The sequence below is a fragment of the Budorcas taxicolor genome, chromosome 4 (genome assembly GCF_023091745.1).
Source record: "Budorcas taxicolor isolate Tak-1 chromosome 4, Takin1.1, whole genome shotgun sequence".
NCBI lineage: Eukaryota > Metazoa > Chordata > Mammalia > Artiodactyla > Bovidae > Budorcas > Budorcas taxicolor.
Window position 1 is genome coordinate 100,635,032 of NC_068913.1, and position 16,084 is coordinate 100,651,115.

Sequence of the window (16,084 nt, forward strand, 5' to 3'; positions counted from 1 at the left end):
TGTCCAACTCTTTGAGATCCCATGGACTGTCACCTGCCAGGCTTCTCTGTCCATGGAATTCTCCAGGCAAGAATACTGGAGTAGGTGGCCAGTCATTCCCTTCTCCAGGGGATCCTCCCAACCCAGGGATTGAAACCAGGTCTCCCGCATTGTAGGTAGATTCTTTACCATCTGAGCCACCTTACATTCTTTGAGCCTAGACATGCACTCAGTGTGAACTGGCCTGAGCCTAAAAGTGTAAATAAATAATAGTCTTTATTAATTAAGAACTCTTTGGTTACATGTAACGAAATAATTCTACCTAGTTTAATCAAAAAGCATAAGGTAGGGTAGAGGGGAAGAACTGTAAGAAAATGGAAGGCTATTCATGGAAATAAGAGAGAGAATGAGTTCAGGCAGGATTCATGTAAGGCCTGGAATTGGGAATGGAAAACTACCCATCTTTGGTCTCTGCTTTTCTCCCTCTGCAGAAATGTCTTCACACTCCTGACTCACAAATTTGTATCCTACAGCAGTTTCACTTAAAAGACTGACCCACTATCTCTCATTCCCAATTCTAAATTACAGGAAAGATAATTGGACTGCAGCATTCCCAGTGGGTAGAGGTCAAATAGTTACAAATATGGCTGACTGAAGCCCTACCTTGAGAGGCAGTCCCCAGAGAAGAGAAAATTTTGCCTGGGCTAGACCATTCCCAGAAGCATCTAGTATAGATATATAAGGAAATAAGAAAAATTAGGAAAGCAGAAAGCAACAGATGACCTTACCACATATTTAACACCATCCATTTTCATAAGATTATAATGAGTTATCTTGGCTCCTCTGCTAGGCAGTGTCAAAGAAGGTGAGTACCAGGTCAGGACTTCCATCGCCACTGGCCTGTAAAGATCCCCACCCAAGAGTGTCACTGGGAACCATGAGGGAGACTAGACTTCCACACCCACTGGACAAAAATAAGGTGGCTTTCCCCTCCTCACTATGGGCGTGTCAGAGTAGGTCTAGAAGAGAGTCAGAACTTTTACTATTGCCCAGCAGAAGGAAAGTTATGACCAACCTGGATAGCATATTCAAAAGCAGAGACATTACTTTGCCAACAAAGGTCTGTCTAGTCAAGGCCATGGTTTTTCCAGTGGTCATGTATGGATGTGAGAGTTGGACTGTGAAGAAAGTTGAGCACCGAAGAATTGATGCTTTTGAACTGTAGTGTTGGAGAAGACTCTTGCGAGTCCCTTGGACTGCAAGGAGATCCAACCAGTCCATTCTGAAGGAGATCAGTCCTGGGTGTTCATTGAAAGGACTGATGCTAAAGCTGAAACTCCAGTACTTTGGCCACCTCATGCGAAGAGTTGACTCATTGGAAAAGACTCTGATGCTGGGAGGGATTGGGGGCAGGAAGAGAAGGGGATGACAGAGGATGAGATGGCTGGATGGCATCACCGACTCGATGGACATGAGTTTGGGTGAACTCCAGGAGTTGGTGATGGACAGGGAGGCCTGACGTGCTGCGATTCATTAGGTCACAGAGTCGGACATGACTAAGCGACTGAACTGAACTGAATGAGACCACCTCTATCATAGTGTAGGTGGAGGCTACACAGGCAGATGAAACTCCCACGCCTGTCCAGCAGGAATGAGAAGCTGATCCCCTCTGGTGTCAAGGAGTCTAAGTGCGGAACCTGGACTTCTGCTTACATCTGTTAGTAATGAAGACTCACCCATGCTACAGCAGAGTCACACAAAGTCAGTTAAAACAGAAGGTTTAAGATCCAGCCTCATAACATTATATGAGAATGTCCATGTTTTAATCAGAAATAAATCATCATACCAAGTATGAGGAAGATTAAACCTGATAATCAGTAAGTGCAAACACTGAGAATGATGGTAACAACAGAATTTTCTGAAAAAGATTTTTAAAGCAGTCATAATAAAAAATAAAATATGTTTCAACAAACACAAACACTTAAATCAAAAGAAAATATAAGGCCTCAGTGTGGAGAAAAAAGGTGAAGTCAGGCAGACAGAGAAGGAGAGAAAGAAATAGAAGATAATAAGAACCAAAGGGAAATTTTTGGATGGAAAAACACAATAACTGAAATAAAAGGCTCAGTGGCTAAACTCAACAACACAATTGAGAAGACACTGGAAAGAATCTATGAACTAGAAGATATAGAACAGAAATAACCCAACCTGAACACCAGATCGAAAACAGACTGGAAATAAAATGAACCTCAGGGACCTATGGAACCATAAAACAAAATATAACATTCATGTTTTCAGAGTCCCCAGAAGAGAGGAGAAAGCAGCAAGGCTGAGAAGGTACTCAAAGGTACTCCAAATCTGGCAAGAGACATAAACCTACAGATCAAACAACTGAGCAAACCATTAACAGGATAAACTCAAAGAAATCATGCCAAAATATTCCAAAATTTAACTTCCGAAAACTAAAGAATATAATTCCTGAAAGCAGCCAGAGAAAAATGACACCTTATTTATAAGGGAAACAAGTTTAATTACAGCCAGTTTCTCAGCAGAAACTATAGAGGCTAGAAGAAGTGGCACAATGTTTTCAATTATTGAAAGAAAGGAACTGTCAACCCACAACCTGACACACAGCAAAAATAAAGGAGAACTCAACAAATGTTAAGATGAAGGAAAACTAACGAGAATTTTTCACTAGAAGACCTACAGTAAAAGAATGACTAAACCTTTTTAAACAGAAAAAATAGAGGAGGAACATCAGGAAATAGATAATGCTGAGCAAATGTACAGGTAAATATAATAAGATTTCCTTCTCGAGTTCTCTAAATATGTTGATGGTTGAAGCAAAAGTTATTACACTGATATGGTTCTAAATGTATCTAAAGGAAAATATTTAAGACAATTACAAATATGAGAAGGTAAAGGGGACATAAAGAAAGGTTAGATATCTATATTCCACTCAAGCTGGGAAAATTACACCATTAGATGTGATAAGTTATTCATACATTACGTAAAAGACACTTAAAAAGATACACTCAAAAACACTACAGATAAATACAAATAGAATTTTTATGCAATCTAAAAACTCCATCAAACCACAAAAGGAAAAAGGGGGGAAAAAAAAGGAATAAAGAAGAAATGCAAAATCAACTGGAAAACAAGGTTTAAAATGACAACAATTCATATCTATCAATAATTACCTTAAGTGTCAATAGACTAAAAGACATAGAGTGGCAGTTGAATAACAAAACATAACCTATAATATTCTGCCTGCAGAAATCCTCAGCAAAATATTAGCAAACCAAATCCAACAACATATAAAAAAGATCAAACACCACAATCAAGCTGGATTCATCCCAGGGTCAAAAGATGGCTCAACATATGCATATCAATTAATGTGATACAACTACATCAACAAAAGAAAAGACAAAAAGCACATGATCATCAGGTAGATGATTGATGATCCTCTGTCATCAACAGAGGCAAAAAAATCATTTGAAAATTTATTCAGGGTAGAAACTCTCACCAAAGTGGGTACAAAGGGAACATACCTCAGCACAACAAAAGCTATGTAGGATAAATGCACAGCCAACATAATACTCAATGACGGAAAGCTGAAAGCCTCACTAAAAGCTGAAACAAGACAAGCATGCCCACTCTCACCACTTCTGTTCAACATAGCGCTGGAACCTAGCCACAGTAATCAGAAAAGAAAAAAAAAAAAGGATCCAAGTTGGAAAGGAAGAGGCAAAGCTGTCATGACGTGCAGACGACATGATTCAGTATATACAGAAAATGCTAAAGACTCCACCCAAGAACTACTACAACTGATAAACGAATTCAACAGGGTAGCAGGTTAAAAGATTAACATACAGAAATAGGTTGCATTTCTATATACTAATAATGAAGTATCAGAAAAGGAAAGTAAAAAAAAAATCCTGTTTAGAATCAAATCAAAAAAAAAGAACAAAGGAGGCGACCAAGGAAGTAAAAGACCCATATGTTGAGAACATAAAACATAGATAAAGGAAACTGAAGATGATTCAAAGAAATGGAAGGATATTCCATGCTCTTGGATTGGAAGAATTAACACTATTAAAATGGCCACACTACCCAGAGCAATTTACAGATTTAATGTGACCTCTATAAAATTACCTATGACATTTTTAACAAAACTAGAACAAATCATCCTAAAATTTTTTTGGAAGCATAAAAGACCCAGAATTGCCAAAGCAATTTGGTGGGAAAAGAACAAAGCTGGAGGTATAACTGTCCCAGACTTGAGAAAATGCCAAAAAGCCACAATAATCAAAACAGTATGGTACTGGCACAAAAACAGACATATGAATCAACAGAAAAAATAGAGAGCCCAGAAATAAACCTATACACTTAGGATCAGTCTTCAACAAAAGAGTCAAGAATATACAATGCAGAACAGTCTCTTTAGCAAGTAGTGCTGGGAAAGCTACAGTCACATGTAAATCAAGTTAGAACACTCCTTCACACCCTACACAAACATAAACTCAAAATGGCTTAAAGACTTAAATATAAGACATGACACCATTAAACTCCTAGAAGAGAACATAGGCAAAGTATTCTCTGACATAAATTGTAGCAATGTTTCTTAGGTCAGTCTCCCAAAGCAACAGAAATAAAAGCAAAAATAAACAAATGAGACTCAAACTTACAAGTTTTTGTACAGCAAAGGAACCATTAAAAAAATGAACAGACAACATACAGACTGGGAAAAACACTTGCAAATGATGCAACCAATAAAGGCTTAATTTTCCAAAATATACAAACATCTTATACAGTTTAATATTTTAAAAAAACCAATCCTATCAAAAAATGTGCAGAACATCTAAATAGACTCTCCAAAGAAGACATACAGATGGCCAATAGGCACATGAAAAAATGGCCAACTATGCTAACTATTAGAGGAATGCAAATCAAAAGCACAGTGAGGTATTACCTCGCACTGGTCAGAATGGCCATCATTAAAAAGTCTACAAAGAATACAACAGATGTGAACATAAATAACTGAAATGAAAAATACACTAGAAGGAATCAATAGCAGAAAAACCGAGGCAGAAGAACAGATAAGTGACTGAGAAGACAGAATAGTGGAAATCTCTGCCATGGAACAGAATAAAGAATGAAATGAGAACAGTCTCAGACACCTCTGGGACAACATTAAATGCACCAATATTCGAATTATAGGGGTCCCGAAGAAAAAGAGAAAGGGCCTGAGAAAACACTAGATGAGATTATAGTCAAAAACTTTCCTAACGTAGAAACGGAGAGTCACCCAAGTCCAGAAAGTGCAGGGGGTCCCATACAGGATAAACCCAAGGAGGAACACGCTGAGATACACATTAATCAAAAAAATCTATAAATAATAAATGCTGGAGAGGGTGTGGAGAAAAAAGGAACCCTCCTACGTTGTTGGTAAGAATGTAAACTGGGGCAACCACAACTGAAAACAGTATGAAGTTCCCTTAAAAAACTAAAAATAGAGTTGCCATATGATCCAGCAATCCCACTCCTGGGCATATATCCAGAGAAAATTCTAATTCAAAAAGATGGATGCACCTCAGTGTTCAGAATAACTCTATTTACAATAGCCAAACCATGGAAGCAACCAAATGTCCATCAATAGATAAATGGATAACAGAGATGTGGTGTATATAATGGAATATTACTCAGCCATAAAAATAATGAAATAATGCCATTTGCAGCAAGATGGACTGACCTCGAGATTATCATACTAACCGAAAGAAGAGAAAGACAAATGATATGGTATCACTTATATGTGGAATCTAAAATATGATACAAATGAGCTCATTTACAAAACAGAAATAGATTCACAGACACAGAACAAACTCATGGTTACCAAAGGGGGAAAGGAAGGGAAAGAGATAATTTAGGAGTTTGGAATTAGCAGATACAAACTACATATATAAAATAAATAAACAATAAAGTCCTACTGTATAGCCCAGGGGACTATATTCAACATTCTGTAATAAACCATAATGGAAAATAATAGGAAAAAGAATATATATATATATATATATATATATAGTACAACTGAATAACTTTATGTACACCCAAAACTAATGCAACACTGCAAATCAATTCTACTTCAATTTAAAAAATAAAATAATAATAAAAATAAAACAATAGGAGTAGGAAAAAGTCAACAATAAGGAAACAAATAGATCACTTAGAAAATGAGCAAAAGACATGAACTGTAACTTCACCAAACAATATACAGATGGCATATAAACACATGAAAACATGTTCCACATCATTAGCCACTAGGGAAACGCAAAATAAAACCACAGTGAGTCATCATTACATACCTATCAGAATGGCTACCATAAAAATAATGATAACACCAAATGTTGATGAGGATGCAAAGAAATTGGGTCACTCATATATTGCTGGTAGGAATATATATGTTTTCACTCTGGAAAACTGCTTGGTAGTTTCTTCACAAACCAAATATAAAACTAACATATAACCCAGCAATTGCTCTCCTGAGCTTTAATCCCAGAGAAAGGAAGACTTACATTCACACAAAAACCTGTTCACAAAGGTTTATAGCAGCTTTATTTCTAATTCCTATAAACTGGAAACAACTCACATGTCCTTCAATGGATGAATCATTAAACAAACTGGTACATCCATGCCATGACCTCAGCAATAAATACAGAATGAACTCCAGGGTTTGCTGGGTGAAAAAAAAGGTCAATCCCAAAAGGTTCAATATAAGTTCACTTGTACAACACTCTTGAAATAGCAAAATTATGTAATCTGGACAACAAATTGGTTGCCCGGAGTTGAGGAGATGAGGAAGGAGGAAAGTAGGTATGACAGTAAAAGGGAAACGTGAAGGAACTATTCTGTATCTTGACTATGTCAATGGCAATATCCTAACTGTGTTATTGTTTGCAGTTTTGCAAGATATTTCATTTAGGGGAAACTGGATGAAGGGTACATCTCTATATTATTTCTTCCAGCTGTAGGTAGGTCTACAGTTATCTCAAAATTAAGAGTTTAATTAAAAACATGGTTGAGATTTTGTGGTTAAAAAATGGAATTCTAAAGAAAAACTGAGAGACTTTAGGTAGTGACAATTAGTAATTTTGAAAACCTCACTCTCTCGAGGAAAACCTCTCTCTTGGACTTATATTGATCTCTTTACTGAATATAGGGGATGAGCGGGGTGGAAGGACAGTGCATGTACACTGAATTAATTCTAATAGCATACACAAAGTAGATTTTTAGAGCAAGGTGGAATTTTAGAGAGCATTGACTTCAGCTGAATGCATTAATGTAAGAAAGGGCTGAGGCCCAGAGTAGCCATTATTCCAGGAAGCCTGGAGTCAGGGCAGGTATCCAAATAAACATATCCTCAGGGCATTTAAAAATACAAGGTTGGAATAGCGCTTAAAAATTATGACCAAAAATGAAGTTAGATCATTCTGACAGAAATAAAGGTAAGAGTCTTAAAGGAGAATGAACTCAGCAAAGGGAAAAAAAAATACAATTTATACTATGACAGTACCTAAGGACTACAAATACTTAGGGTACATACTGGGCAGAAGCTCACATATTTCATTTCTTTCCTAGACAAAAGCCATCTTCTAACATAAACATAAGGAAATGCAGCGCATCTTGGACACCACCCAGAAATCTCCCTTTGATAAGCCAGAGGACTCTTATAGTAAGCTCTTCAAAATGGCTCCAGCCTCTGTCCCGAAAGTCATCTGAAAGTTCGCTGCCTCTTAGAGGGCCCAAGAAGAGGAGAAAATGTTCTCGAGTCAAGGCCACAAAGACTAAAGACATGAAAGCTGCCATCAGCAAATGGGAGATGACTCCCTCAAGTTCTGAGAAGGATGCAGACAAGAGTCTGCAAGCTGAAGGATCCAGCCCGCAAGGCACTATGCAGACAGCCTCCCATCCAACTAAAACTAAGGGAGAGCAGCCAAAACAGAAGCATGGCCAGCCCACCTTTCACCTGAAGTTGCAGAGGGACACATAATCTAGCTTTATGCTGTTTGAAAACTGTGGATGAGAGATAACATGTCTAACACAGTAAAAAGAAAAAGGAAAGAAAGACAAAGGAAGCCCTCCTGGCCCCTCAATCCCTACCCCCTCCCACCTGTTCATGTGCATGTACTAAACTACAAATTTCAGATATCCTATCTTCTTTAGCGGGGACATCTTTCAGAGTTAAAAAGAAATCCAGAAAAATACAGAAAATGAAAAATCACTTAGATATTTATATTTAATTTTTGTCAAGATAAAAAAAGTCTGAACTTTTGATTTCTTCTGAAATGATTTATTCACACAACACTAAAAGACCAAGACCTCAAGGCAAGGATGACATGTACTGCTCTTTATGTTTCTACTAGGCACTTTAATGAATCAGTCAACAAACACTGTTTCTTTAACTTCTATCTTGCAGTGTGCTAGAAACCATTAGTGACTTACTGCAGAGAAACGGGTATAGCGGGCAAATAAATCAAGATGGATGAGATAAGTGAGAAGAGAGTCAGTCTGCCTGGAGTTGCAGGTCAACAATGATGGCCACTACAGGATAAAGCCACTGAGAATCAGGAGAGCTAGTTCAAGTTACAGGCCACAAGCTTCATTAGGTCCCAGGAGCAAGATGCAACTAGGAAGATCTGAGGTTGGGGAATGTACTCTCAACAATATTTCCAATGGCCAAAGAGGGTTCAAGGAGAGCTCATGGGGGTATTAAAAGAGTAACTGTTACGTTCTGGGTTTGGTTTTAATAGACTTTATTTTTTAGAGAAGTTTTAGGTTCACAGCAATACTAATCAGAAGGTAGACTCCTATTATCACCATCCCACCAGAGTGATTCATTTGTTACAACTGATGAACCTACACTGATACCTCATTATCATCCAAAGTCCATAGTTTCACATCAGGGTTTGCTCTTGGTATTGTGCTTTCTATGGGTTTGGATAAATGTATAATGAAATGTATCTACCATTATAGTATCATACAAATTAGTTTCACTGCCCTAAAATTCTCTATGCTCTCTCTGCCTATTCATCCCTCTCTCCCACTCAAACCCTGGCAACCACTGATCTTTTTACTGTCTCCCTAGTTTTGCCTCTTCCAGAATATCATATAATTGCAATCATAAAGTATGTAGCCTTTTCAGATTGGCATCTTTCACTTAGTAATATTCATGTAAGTTCCATCATGTCTTTCATGGCTTGATAACTCATTTCTTTGCTGCACTGAATTCCATTGTCAATAAAATTTACAAACTTCTAGCCATGTTAATTAGGAAAAAACACACAAATTACTAACATCAGAAACAAAAGAGGGGCCACTAACATTGATCCCATAGAAATTAAAAAGATAATTAAGGAATATTATGAACAACTCTTGACCCCGAAATGCGATAACCTAGATGGAATGGGCTAATTCCTTGAAAGACACAATTTGTCAAAACTCACACAAAAAGCAATAGACAATTTAAAGAGGCCTATATGAATTAAAGAAATTAAATCAATAAATACTAACCTGCCAAAAGAGAAATCACCAGGCCCAGACAAGTTCACTGATGAATTCCACCAAAAATTTAAGGAAGAAATTATACCAGTTCTCTACAATCTCTTCCAGAAGATAGAAGCAAAAAGACTACTTCCTAACATAACCTATGGGGCCAGCATTACCCTAATGCTAAAACCAGACAAGCATATTACAAGAAAAGAAAATTACAGACCAATATCTTCTGTGAACATAGATGCAAAAATCCTCAACAAAGCATTAGAAAATAGAAGCCAATGATGTATAAAAAGAATTATATACCGTAGTCAAGTAGACTTTATAAAATCTAGGTATGCAAGCCTGATTCAGTATTCAGTTATTAATAAAATCCATCACAACAACAGAATAAGGAAGAAAAATTATATAACATCAATATATGCAGAAAAAGAACAAAATCCCACACCCATTCATGAATAGAAACACTCAGCAAATTAAGAGTGGAGAGAAATTTCCTCAATTTGATTAAATATCTATCAAAATATCTACAACTCACATTGTATTTAATGATGAAACTAGATACTTTCCTGTTAAGATAAGAAATAAGGCAAAGGTGTCTGCTCTCCCATTCAAAATCATACTGGAAGCACTAAGTAATGCAGTAAGAAAATATAAGGAAGAAATAAAACTGTATTTGTTGACAGAATATATGGTTATCTATATAGAAAATTCCAAAGAACCAACAAAAAACAACCTGCTGGAAGTAATAAGTAATTATAGCAAGATTAAAAGATACAAAGTTAATATACAAAAGTCACCATCTTATACACCAACAATGAATACTAGAGTTTGGAATTAAAAACACAATACCATTTACATCAGCACCAAAAATTCAAATACTTGGGTATAAATCAAAACTGTTCAAGATTTACATAAGGAATACTTAAAAGTTCTGATGAAAGAAATCAAAGAGTAAATAAATGGAGAAATATTCCATGTATACATGGACAGGAAGACTCACTACCATTAAGATGTCAGTTCTTTTCAACTTGAACTACAGATTCAACAAAATTCCAATCAAAATTCTAGCAAATTATCAACCAACTTGATTCTAAAGTTTCCATAGAAAGATTAAAGATTCAGAATGTCCAACACAATATCGAAAGGGCAGAAGAGGTGACAGGACTGACGTTATTTGACTCCAAGACTTAAAAGACTTACAATCTATAGAAGAGCATTAATCAAGACAGTGTGGTGCTCACTTTAGCAGCACATATACTAAAATTGGAACGATACAGAGAAGATGAGCATGGCCATTAAACAAGAATGACATCCAAATTCATGACGTGCTCCATAAAAAAAGACAAGTGTGGTATTGACAGACCTGAATTTCCCATGTCCAGCAAAAAAGAAAAAACTTTTCAAATGAAGGCCACTGTGATAGGTGGACTAAGAATGAGCTGTGACCCCATCCTCTCTGCAGACGTGACCCAGATTCTGTACCATCTTTGGTTCCCCACACAAGGCAACAGTGAGGCCTGGTAGAGCCTGGGTTTCTGACTTGGCACTGATGCTGCTGACCTTGGCAGAAGGGCTTTATAATAGGAAACAAAGACATACACTAACACTAGGGCTTTCATCCTGATACCATTAAATTGTTCTTTTATAATTAGGCTTTTAAGATAAAAACAATCTGCCCATTATCACCAAAAAGGTTGTATTTCACCTTTATCCCAGAAAGGTGAGTACCCTTTCTGCACATAAAAGGGGTTTACTTGTCTTTGTTTTTTCATAGGAACATCTCTTTCTATACTACCATAACCGAATTCTCTACTTTCAGAAACCTGTTATGAACTCCTAGTTGGCAACTTGTCTTTCAAATAAATAAACTATAAACAAAGAAACAACTATCACTTCATCAAGCATTTGGCCATCTTCACCCCTCACCTCCGAGCCTGGTAAGAGCCTCTGTTCTCCACATTCCTAGGTGGACCATTGACCCAAATCCTGGAGGCCCCTCCAGGATTCCCAGACCAGTCTCAGCAGATTGTTCGGTCCTTTCTTCTCTGGGAAAAGTCTGTGAGGAGAGAACTGTTCATGGAAGAGTCCTCCGTGATGGACACGAGAGACTCTGGGTCTGAGTCTGGTAGAGAGATACCAGGAGAGTGAGGTTCTGTTTAAAGAAATAAAAGATGGCACAGTTCGCTAATAGAATGACGCACTCCATCAGCAGAGGTAACAACAGTCCTGAATACGACTCTGTGCCGATGGTGGCAGGGCCACCCGAGGGCAGGCACCTGGCGCAGAGTCATCCCCAGGTGACTGAGAACACCTGGGCCAAACTACAACAACGCTCCACGGAAATGACACGAAAGGTGCAGACATCAACGGTTCCTCTTGATTTCTCCTGAGTTCTAACTGAACTCCAGATCAGTGAGGAAATACCCTGGGGGAGGCTCTTCATTTCTCTGACCCGGCTTTTCTGCACTGACCAACACAGGCTCAAAAGGGCCTACAGAGAAGAGAGATCCCTGGAACCTCTGTAGGCAGGATCAGGCTTCAAGGCTACAGAAGGAAATTCCAAATCTGGAGAAGGAGCCTCACCCAGGAATGTGGCCCATGCATCCTCTACTCCACATGACTCACCACCATGCCCTGACGTGCTCGTGTTCAGAGAACAGGTTACAGCGCGACACCACTCTGATCTCTGGTTTTATGCAACGTCAGGTGGGGCCCAGAGTAGCAGAGCTTGTGGGTTCTTTTCTGACTGCCGTCAGCCTTTTACATTTTCCCTGACGCTCAGGACAAATATCACTTTCTATGTGTGCAACAGTGAACAGAACAAAGCGTGTAACATTTTATTCAACCAGGCCTCCCTTGCCCTGCCCCACCAATGGTCTAGCCTGAGTGCCAGGCACTTGTTTGTTTTCGATGTACTCACTCCACAGGGGCAGAAGCAGGCAGTGTGGTCCACGGCATCCTAGCAGCCAGAGGCCTGGCGTCTGTGCCTTTGGGGCCACGGAGGGCCTTCCGGCAGCCACCAAACTAGCTGTCCAGCTGCTCCTGGAGCAGCGCTCTGATGGTGTCCTCCGACTACTGGGAGCAAAGCCCCTTGGGTTTCCCTTTAGGAGGTGCTTCTGTGGCTCATTCTTTAGTAAGAAACCAACATAGTTTAAGGAGGAATAAAGAGCTAGTCAGAAGTTTCTCTGCCCTGGATAAAGAATATTATTATGTCAGTGAAAAGATTAGTTTACACAAACCTATAAAGGCCTCAAACTGCCTTTCGCAGAGGCCAGTCCTCCAAGGGTACAAAGTCTGTGTTAGGCAGCACTTAAATGTGGAAGGGTCCACTCTTCACTTGAGGACACAGCAGATCTCGCAAAATGAATCAAAAAGCGATGTCCCTTAACTCTCACATCACGGTATACTAATGACTCACCTTCGAGAGCACAAGCAACCAGTCAGAAAGGGATGGGAATCCTTCTAGCCCCAACTAACTAAAGCCTAAAGCATCTCAGAAAAAAAAAAAAAAAATGTGTAGAACAAGTTCAAGGGGAAATAATGGATGGTCTGGATGAAAAGACTCATCTTTCAGGAAAATCTAAACCTGCCTCCCAAGAGGACAAGCGACAGGAGGAGCGTGGGAACTGAAGGACCAGAAAAAGAGAAGTGCTTACAAACTATTACATGTGAGTAAGACAGGCAGTAAGTGATAAAAGGGATCCCTTACAATCTCTCACTCGAAGTGTGCTGCTGGTGGTAAATTCACCTGCTCTCTTTAGAGAAGATCGTACAGAGGATGACAGCGTCTCCCTTTCCAAGGAAGGAAGAGGGTCACACCGTGGGGTCACCACGAGGGATGCAGGGTCCCATGCAGGTTCATTTCAGATTTCAGGGCAGCCCTCTCCAGAACATCCACGTGCACCACAGGACATCTGATGGGTTGCTTTCTGTCTCTTTAAAAGTGATTTAGATTAACCTCGATTTAGTTTAACTGCTGTTACTTGATTCTTTTTCTTATTGTTTGATAGAACTATTCATTCCTAAGAGTATTTTTAAATATATATGGTTTTGATTGTGATATGTTATTTACATTTCATTAAGCCTCCTAGAATTAGAAGATATAACTACTGTATTTTTACTCTTAATTAAACCATCATCAATGTTTTACCAAACTAGATGGAGATATTTGAAACAGAGGGGGACAAAAGACTATTACAATATATGTATCTATTAGAAGTCTATATAAGTAGCTTAATATTTACCTCAATAAACTGTTACTGGTTTTATCAGCTTCAAGAAAACAGAAACCTAAACAACCACAAGACATTCCCAGTTAAACCTATCAGTACTTTTATTAATTTACAATCACTACTTCTTATCATTTCAGATTTGTTCATGATATTCTTTGCTATCTAAATGTCTTTAGATTTTATGCAGTTAAAAAATTTCCCTTTAAAAAATAATAAAGGGGCACAAATCCAGTTCTAGAACTACAACCTAAGAAAACCCTCCATCCACTCCCCAGTGAGAATACCAAAACTTGTTTTAAAAAAAAAATTAAGTCTTTAAAAATAATCGTAAGGGACTTCCCTAGTGGTCTAATGGCTAAGGCTCCACAGTCCCAGTGGAGGGGGCCAGGGTTCAGTCCCAGGTCAAGGAACTAGATCCCACACGCCACAACTAAAGATCTCGCGTGCCGCTACTAAGACCCAGCAAAGCCAAATAAATAAATAAATATTTTTCTAAAAGAAACTGTCCCAACAACACATAACAAGTGAAGAAACATTTATTTTAAAAAGTCTACTGAATCTCAGTAAGGGGAGTGAGAGTTCATGGCACTTAAACCACAACCCACTTCGCTCTTCACCCCAGTGGAGAGTGAGGGAAACGCCACTCTGTGCAGTATGTGACCAAGGCTGAGAGCTCTGGAGTTCCCTCTACTTATACTGGTTTGTTTGAAACGGAATGTGGAGACGTTCCTAAGGATGCTGTCAAAAACAATGGAGATGTGGGTGATTAGCAGTTAAGGAGGAGAAGGCAATGGCACCCCACTCCAGTACTCTTGCCTGGAAAATCCCATGGAAGGAGCAGCCTGGTGGGCTGTAGTCCATGGGGTCGCTAAGAGTTGGGCATGACTGAGCGACTTCACTTTCACTTTTCACTTTCATGCATTGGAGAAGGAAATGGCAACCCACTCCAGTGTTCTTGCCTGGAGAATCTCAGGGAGCCTGGTGGGCTGCCGTCTATGGGGTCACACAGAGTCGGACACGACTGAAGTGACTTAGCAGCAGCATCAGTTAAGGGGAGCCTAGGAGCTTGATTGGGCTTCCCTGGTGGCTCAATCCACCTGCAGTGCTGGAGACCTGGATTCGATTCTTGGATTCAGAAGATCCCAGGAGAAGGGATAGGCTACCCACTCCAGTATTCATTGGGCTTCCCTGGTGGCTCAGCTGGTAAAGAATCCCTGGGTAGGCAATACTGGGTACCCCACTCCAGTATTCCTGCCTGGAGAATCCCATGGACAGAGGAGCCTGGCGGGATACAGTCCATGGGGTCACAGAGAGTCGGACACGACTGAGTGTCCGACTCAGCACACAGAGGAGTTTGATAAAGCAACAAACTTAGAAGGCCATTGTGTTGCCAGAGCAAACCAGTGAAAGAGAGCCAGAGAGCGCCCTCCTAGGGTTTAAAAAAAAAATTAGACTTTCAGTAAAAACTAGCAAACTGGACACATATTTAATTTTGCTCCTTCTCAAAAACCTACTAAAATAACAATGTTATCTTACAAGACAAAGCTACAAGGATGAGACTAGGACAGGAGGCCATTTTGGAAGCCAGAAAGCAGGATGGCTTTAACCTTCTCAACTTTAGTGAAAGCTAGATGGAATGGAACAAGACTTTCAAAATTATAAAGGCAAATTATTTTTAACCTAAAATTCTATATTCTTCTATATTTGATCAAATTTAAGAGTAGATAAAGAATAGACTGAAAAAAGCCTCTGATGCAGGAAATATGTGATCCAACATTGTAGAGAGGCAGTAAGAACCCCAGGATGGTGGTGGTGAAATGAAATGCCAGGATGACAGACTGGAGCAGGCTGGAAGGCACTGGGGGAGATTATCCTGGGAGGAGATCAGACACCATGCATGTAAATTCCTTGAAAAGAGAAAAATACCGTGCAGACGTCAGGGCTGGGTTAGAGTAGAGCACACAGAAAACCAAGGGAACAGACAGAGACGTAAGGCGGGCAGCACCTGCAGAATAAGATAACTTTCATGCAGGAAAGCAAAGGAAATCATCATTTTCCACCTGGCTCAGCTGCTATACATGGTATTTCAGTTCAGTTCAGTTGTTCAGTTGCATCCGACTCTTTGCGACCCCACAAACCACAGCACGCCAGGTCTCCTGTCCATCACCAGCTCCTAGAGTTTATCCAAACTCATGTCCATTGAGTCATTGATGCCATCCAACCATCTTATCCTCTGTCGTCCCCTTCTGCTCCCACCTTCAATCTTTCGCAGCATTGGGGTCTTTTCCAAGGAGTCAGTTCTTCGCACCAGGTGGCCAAAG

At 39.3% G+C, this 16,084-nt stretch overlaps 1 protein-coding gene, 1 long non-coding RNA gene and 1 other non-coding gene across 3 annotated transcripts in view; 2 read left to right on the top strand and 1 right to left on the bottom strand.

Moving 5' to 3' along the window:
• Positions 1-8,026, top strand: part of AGBL3 (AGBL carboxypeptidase 3) — a 109,710-nt gene extending 101,684 nt beyond the window's left edge. The window contains exon 16 of the mRNA XM_052638603.1: positions 7,615-8,026. Within this exon, the coding sequence (XP_052494563.1) occupies positions 7,615-8,026 (412 nt within the window). The remainder of the gene's footprint in view (positions 1-7,614) is intronic.
• LOC128046496 (uncharacterized) overlaps positions 1-16,084 on the bottom strand; it is a 59,964-nt gene that overhangs the window by 41,942 nt on the left and 1,938 nt on the right. The gene's annotated exons all lie outside the window — the stretch shown is intronic.
• On the top strand, positions 10,765-10,871 carry LOC128047122 (U6 spliceosomal RNA). Its single transcript, XR_008199310.1, has one exon. It is a non-coding gene; the product is annotated as a U6 spliceosomal RNA (small nuclear RNA).